General features: G+C 25.9%; 1 protein-coding gene across 3 annotated transcripts in view; it reads right to left on the reverse strand.

The window, feature by feature from the left end:
* The window catches only part of LOC135927670 (TOM1-like protein 2), a 109,121-nt gene extending 103,863 nt beyond the window's left edge, over nucleotides 1-5,258 (reverse strand). For all 3 annotated transcript variants that reach the window (XR_010572142.1, XM_065463812.1, XM_065463813.1), the window contains exons 1-4: nucleotides 5,122-5,258; nucleotides 4,884-4,968; nucleotides 4,755-4,839; nucleotides 72-218 (exon numbers count right to left, since the gene is read on the reverse strand). Coding sequence is in view for 2 of the 3 variants with exons in the window: in XM_065463812.1 (XP_065319884.1) it covers nucleotides 72-218; nucleotides 4,755-4,839; nucleotides 4,884-4,968; nucleotides 5,122-5,251 (447 nt within the window). In the remaining variant the exon portion in view is untranslated. The remainder of the gene's footprint in view (nucleotides 1-71; nucleotides 219-4,754; nucleotides 4,840-4,883; nucleotides 4,969-5,121) is intronic.
* Between the last annotated feature and the right edge of the window lie 2,532 nt (nucleotides 5,259-7,790).

Here is a 7,790-nt window from a genome sequence, read left to right on the forward strand (position 1 = left end):
TATTTTAATAGTAACAATGATAAGTGAAACCTAAATTAGCCAGAAATCTTTCCGGACATATGTGTAAATACCTGTATGAGTGCAAGAATCCTTTGTTGAATAGCGAATGAGGGATTAAATTTGGGATTGAGAATTTTGATCAAATCTCTGGAAAATTCCCTTGTTGCTATGTAAACATGAAACCTGTGGCCGCAATTTTTGACGCAACTGTCCAGTAACTTAAATGTAAAAAATTCATTACAATCAAGTTATATCTCTCCTTTAAACTTTATAATTATATATATGTCATATATATATATCGTATTGGAATATGGAATTCGTTGGGATTCATAGATATCTCTTCCTATGTTTTATTCGGACATTTTTAGACCTATGTTATTTTAAAAATTCATATTTGAACAATTTTTTGTTATTAAAAGGTCAAAAAAAAGTTAAATTATAGATGTTATACTAATAAAAAGTATATTAAAAATTAAAACCATTGGTATTTTTAAAAAATACAAAATTAGATATGACTTCGAATCGGTAATCGGCCGATATCAATTTAATATAGGGAATATCGGATGGGATAGGCGTCCAAAAAGTGGTATCGGTGCATCCCTAATTCTTATAATATATAAAGACATATAAAACGGTTAAATCAAATTTCATCATATAATTTTGGCTTAATTCTACCTGAAAATATGACTAATTGTTTAAATTATCCATAAATATCATGACTTTGAAGCGATGTATTCCTGAAATTGAAGATAACGTGGAAACAGATAAAATAAAATAATATTCGAAAAATCAGGCCGGCAATTATCAAGTAAGCGTAAGATGACATTTCTTGTCACTTATGCGAAAATCAATGTGTAAGGAACATCAAGTAATTATTGTATCAATTGTAATTTTAAAAAAAAAATTATATTTTACTATTTTATGTAATTATCTTTTATGATTATCAAGTAAAACTTTAAACCCAATTATTCTCATAAAAATTAATCGAGTTGTTAACGCTCCTCTTTAAAGGGAACTATTTCTCTCCCGCCATTTCAAAAGGAGCTAGCTTCCACTCCGGCTTTTGAGTTTTAGAGTACCGCTTAATATCCGCTCCTTTGATTTTAATTTTTAAAATATAAAGCAGACTTGCAGGCCCGGCCCAATATTTAAATTTTTTATACCCGCCCTGGGCCAAAAAAATTTTTTTTTATATACCCTGGCCAGGCCGAATATTTTAAAACCAAATATTTTAAATAGCTATTGTTATCTATAAAAATAAAAAATAAATAAAATTTATTTTAAAAAATCTATGCCAGGCCTGAAAATTCAAACCTGGGCCAGGCCAAAGATTTTTTTATAAAAAATACGGACCGTGCAAATGGTACCACTGCAGCTCTCTGATGTAAAGTGCGGTGCATAAAATAAATCATATTTTTTATTTAAAAATTTGGTTGTGAGTAAATGTTACTCTTTTTTATTATTTTTTAAATTAAATTAGTCTGAATTTTTCTGAAGTTTGCATATTTATCGAGAGTAATATAAATATTTTGAGAGTTCAAGAAATTTATAATGGAATTAATGAAAAATTAGAAGAATTATTATTATGCATACAGAAGATATTTTTTTATATATTATTTAAGTAAATAATATGTTTAGGATATATTATAGGCAAAACAATTATGGAGATTTTTTACTTTTACTTTTCTTAGTTGACTTTTGATTTCCGACTTTTTTGAATATTTTTACTTTATTATTAAAAGCTTAAATTCAACCCAATTTACAAGCAATAATATATGAGATGTACATGCCTTGCTCGTGGCTGTTGAAAAATTAAAGATCCTAAAATTATTGAATTATAATCTTAGAATTTTCAATTTTATTAAAAGCTTCAATTCAATCCAGTTTACAAGCAATGATATATGAGACGTTCATGCCTTTCTCTTAGCTGTTGAAAAATTAGTCCTAGGATTACAGGCGTGTACTACCTCTGATAAATATATAATATATCTCTTCCTTCATTTCCTTTTATAATTAAAATAATCAACTCATTTTTATATATTTGACTTATTCGCCTTATAAATAATTAGTTACAAAACCTCTTCTAATAATTTCACATTCAATTATAGTTTTTTTAGCGGATATCGACTCTAATGAAGATGATTAATCATTTTTAAACAACTATATCTTTATAGACGAGGAGAAATAAAATAGATGAAATAAAATTTACACACATCCAAATTTTCAAAAATTTAATGAAACTTCGGCTAACGTAAAGGCTCTAAATAGAAATTAGTGTTAATTCATAAACAAATTTACTCAACTGAGTTCATACATTTAAATAATTAATGTAAAGAAGAAACGTTCTGAGAATTTTAAATTTTCCCAGAAGGGAAAGAAATTCAAAATTTCCGGGAATATTTTTAATTAATTCCAAATATTTAATATGATTAGAAAAGTTTCAAAAATACATGGAATACTTACAAAAAGATTATCCATCATATATCATATCACAATATATAAATTTTCTACAAGGCATTTTTATATCCGCTGATTTGATATCCTTACATAAAGAAAAGATTAACAGAATATTTTAAATTGAACTATATAGCAAAATTACATATTTGTTGTCAGAATATTCATATTGCGGTAAACATATTTGCTCCTCATTTCATGATTTTGTACTAACCAATGAGATATCAACTGGCACGACTAAAGTCAATGCCCTAATTGCATAAATCAATCTTGATATTGTAGTTGTTTTAGCTACTAGCAGAATTTTGATCAAAGAGTACTTTTTGGGAATGGGAATATGGAAAAGTGCATAGCATGTTCAACCTCTGATATGATGAAAAGGCGTCTGTATCAACCTATAGGTTTGATTGCTATAAAACTTTTATCGATTCTTCCATAAAATGCTGTTTCAGTCAATGGTAATAGTCTATACAATAACCCCTGGATAATTTAATTTTCATAAAATGCAATCAATATTAATATTATAAAATTCCTTACTAGATATAATCATTTATTTCAACTTCTAAGTAAATATATCATCTGATATCATTATAGAAGAGCATGGACTCAACTCCTCATCTCCGAAAAATGATGAACGAAATATAAATATAAAATAAAAGTCATTTAGATCTTTTTTTAAAACCTTCATATTTTTTTAATTTAAAATTAAAACAATATTTAACATGAACGATAAATCATTTTTTTTTTATAATTAAAAAAATATTCAACATCAACGAAATGAGAAATTTATAAAAGGGCCTAGCCATGCAATAAATTTATTAGGCCGGGTCAGGAAAATGGTATATAAAATAAATGCGTCAGGCCTCGCAAGCCCTACTTTTTCGTAAAATTTTGGCAACCAGCCATTAAAATTCTTTTTATTTCCATGAATATTTTGAACTATTTGAAAAATATTAAGTTTATAAATAAAAATTTAGCGTTATTTTGATATGATACAATTACAAATATATAATAAAGATATCAAAACACAATTGATTTATAAAACGGTCAATATAGAAATAGATAGTCATAGAGTAGATATAAGAGCCTTAATTGACATTGTGGAAAATTAGGTAGACATAAAAAATGTGCTAGCCTAAAAAATTAGATGGATGGAAACTTTAGTAAAAAAAATTTATCAGGAGTGGGTTGCTGGATAAATATAACAGGCTGGGTAACTAGTGCAAAAATCTCATGTTTTTTAATAAAGTTTTAAAAGTTTTTCAATTCATTTTTTTATCTTTTGGATGCAGGGTAACAAGAATTTTTTATAGGCTAAAAAATATATAAAATTTGTGATGTAATTTTAAACTAAATATTCGGGTAATTTTTGATTTGTTAAAAGATGAAAATATCCTTATTGGACTCTGAAATAGATGTTTGCAAACCTGCCTGCTCATACTATTTGCACATGAGAGTAGGTGGGTTAAAAACATTTATAAATTTTTTTTAACATTGAGAATATTTTTAAAACAATGGGTTACCAGGTGGGCTGGTGAATTTAAATTTATTACAGGCAAAATGAGAAGATCAAGCTTATATTATATTTATTAAATAATATTTATTTATTTCATAATCATCAAAGACCTGCAAAGGTCCCATTTGCACAGCCCAGGATGTTTTATTTTCAACCCAGTCCAAAATTTTTTTAAATAATACTTTTCAGCCCAACCTGGCTCTGGTTTTATAATTTCAGGCCAAGCCCAGATTACTTTTTAAAAAAAATTTCAGGCCTGGCCCAGATTTGTTTTTAAATATATTTTTTTTAATTTTATTGGTTATTTAAAATACATTTTAAAATATATGGCCCAATCTAGGTATTTTTTTTCTTAAAAAATTTTAAACATGGCCCAATTATTCTAAAAAAAATTTTAGGCCCAAGGTATTTTTACAAAAGTTAAAATATGGTCAGGCCCAATTAAAATAAATAAGCAAACCAACCAATCAAATCATTTTTGAATGTTGGGTGGGCAGGTGGGTTAATTTTTTTAAAACAATGGGAAGGAAGAGAAGTAGATATTAAATTTTTTCAAAAAAATATGAATCTGTATATATTTGTTCTAAGCCTTGACTTTATAAATTGTATAAAATTTATAACCTATAGATACATCATACCAAGTTGCTTTTATTTTAAAAGGGGGAATCCAAATAATGGGGTGATTTGACTTAGAATGACCTACCTAGGAAATTCTTGGATATGTGTATGAGATTATGGTTATATTAAAATTAAAATTTCCTAAACCAAAATATAAAAATTTAACATTGAGAGTATGTATGATGGAATTATTGTATTTTCCTGCTGATATGCATAATTTTCTGCGAATAGCCCTAGAAGCATCTTTAGGCCTATTAGATAAAAATATAATAAATTAATTGGAAGTATGTTTCACCCTTCAGGTGTTTCATTTATAATATCACATATTTCTAAATATTTAGACCAATTATCTTCAACAATTTCAGGACTAGTAGCTATATCTAAAATAAATATTTTATATGAAAATTTATTTTGTATAAAAAATATAATTATATTTGCATAGTAATGTTAATTTATGTATATTATGATGACCAATAATCTATTATTTACAAAACATATGATAGTATCATTATAAAATTTATATATCTTTTAACCTATTTTAATTCCCAAAGATGTAGTCAGAGGATTAATACCAAAGGTATTAAATAACCTATCTTTCGTGTTGTTTAAAAAATTCTCAACATTTTCTAATTTTTTTCTAGTATTATTAGGGTTAAAATCCATCCTTGAATTTACAATATTTCTTATCCTATATAGCACGTTGGTCTAAGACCTGCTCAAATGGAGCACACGTTATACACGAACACAGGCTGTCCTCCCGGTTATTTCTGATCAGGGGCGGACTGGCCATAAGACCAGGTGGGCATTTTGTTGACGAGGCCGCTAGAAAATGTTGATTTATGAGGCCAAATTATCAAAAAAGAGGCCGATCAGGGGCGTCGCCAGCCTATACAATCTCAGGGGGCTCAAATAAAAAAAAAATTATGGGGGCGTCTGAACAATTATTCTGAATTTCATATTTTGTCATTTATTATATTATGCATACAAAATAAAGGGGCATATATATAATTAAAACAATAGAAGACATTTCTAAAAAGAATATTTTTTAATATAAAATCTATTTATTACAATATAAAGCATTTTCGATTGCTGATATAAAAAAAATTGCGTCTGAAGAATTACAAGTGACAAAAAAGATTAAAATTCATACATATACTTCAATTGATAATGGTTTTTAAAATCACATAATGCAATAATATAATTAGCAACTAACATTGATTAAAGGTTATCAAACTAATATAACTCTTTGTTAGAATTTTAGACAATGTATAGAATAAACTATAAGGAAAATTTTATAGGCCTATACCAAATCAACAATTTTTGAAGAAGAGAGCATAAAGGACTAATCCAAATCATAAATATATATGGTAGTTAGAGCTTCCTTTTAGATGACATGATGGAAGCAAGATAAGAAATCGAGAAAATTACCGTGAGATATTAAATTTCTTAAAGATTATCTTCCATTTTAAATAATATATAAACGACTACACAGTTGGCCATTATTGATTATCTAAAATATGCAATCATATGCTCTCAGTCGTTGTTGTAATAATCTTAAAATACATAGCAACACAATTAATAGAATTTATTATGTTGGATAAATTGAAATAAAAACACTGAAAATATTTGGAAGAAATTTTTAATTTAGTGGAAGGCAACGGGAGAACTCTTTGTTGATTTTCAAATTTAATTTTATTATATCTATCTATATACAAAATTCTTGTCATTATATACATTTTTTATAATATCGTATTTACATATAAACAAAATACATATGTCCTTTACAATTCCATTTTACTTTTTCTTATCACCGACCTTTTAAACTAAAAAATACAATATTCAATTTTAGACCTTTTAAACAAAAATTATAATATTCAATTTTAATTATATTTAACATTTCCTCTTCTTTTTTAAATTTCTTCCTTCGAAAGCTAGAGTGTTCTTTCCTATCATCGAGAGTATATAGTTTAGATCGTTTATTAGACCATCTGATTATCGTTAGTTGAATTGATTATCGAACATTATGAAACATCGTTGGTTGAACATCATTGTTGAAACGTCGTTGGTTGAACATTGCTTGTTGATTTGCTGTTTGTATTGATCATCCCATTTCTCTTTCAAAATTTTATATAAATATTTTATTACAAAATTTTATTTATTTATAACAATTATTTTCTATGTCGTAGGTCATATTTCCTGTTTTGAACTTGTATTTTTGTTTGACTTTGAAATTTTTTTTTTTGAATTTTGACTTTGAATTTTCAAATTTTGTTGCACTTGAACTTGAACTTGTTCATTTCTTCCCCCTCATTTTTTTCTCCTTTGTAGTATTTTCATTTGATATTTTGTTGTTGTTTAGCCTCAGTCATATCTTTTCATTAATTTTAGATTGTTATCCTTATCATCTAATCATTCTTTTGAACATCATCTTCACACTAGCTTGTTCATCTCGTTATTCATTATCATTTTTATCAATGTTTGTAAATATATATTATGATCAATATATTTCAAATAAAATAATTTTGGAATAATTGAAATGATAATGGAATAAATACTTTACCAGAATCAATCATAAGAATAAGAATCATGGAATATAGAATAATATAATATTTGGAATTGTTTCATTTTATATTATAATTTTTTATTTAATTATTTTTATTTTTAAATTTTACTCCTTTATTTTTCAATTTAAACACTTTTTTTATATCATAATTTCTCTTTAACTTGTTCTTTATAACAAAATTTCTCTTTCTCCTTCCATTTTCAACATACGATCTCCATATCGTACTCCTAATCTCTCTTTCAACATCACGATATTTAATCACCTTTGTTTTAATTTTCTTTTCCAAAGTTTTTTAAATTTTTTATTAATTATAAAATTTTTTATTTTATTTTCTTCAATTTTTATTTCATTATTGTTTTTAATAACTATTATTTCTTCAATTGTTATCAAATGATTTATTTCTTCTAATTTATAAGAATTTATTTCTTTTTTAACATTTAATTTACACAATTCAATTTTAATCAAGTTTTTATTATTATGATATTTATAATTTTCATGCTTTTTATGTAATATGCACCTTCATAATTTTTATTATCTACTTCTCTATTTTCCTCGATTATATTTACAATTTTATTAAGTATGTTCCCAAAAACTTTTATCCATGTCCTTCCCAGAATTGCAATATTGTCATTTTGGACT

Source organism: Gordionus sp. m RMFG-2023, chromosome 3 (genome assembly GCF_954871325.1).
Source record: "Gordionus sp. m RMFG-2023 chromosome 3, tfGorSpeb1-WG-v2, whole genome shotgun sequence".
In the NCBI taxonomy this organism is placed as follows: Eukaryota; Metazoa; Nematomorpha; class Gordioida; order Chordodea; family Parachordodidae; genus Gordionus; species Gordionus sp. m RMFG-2023.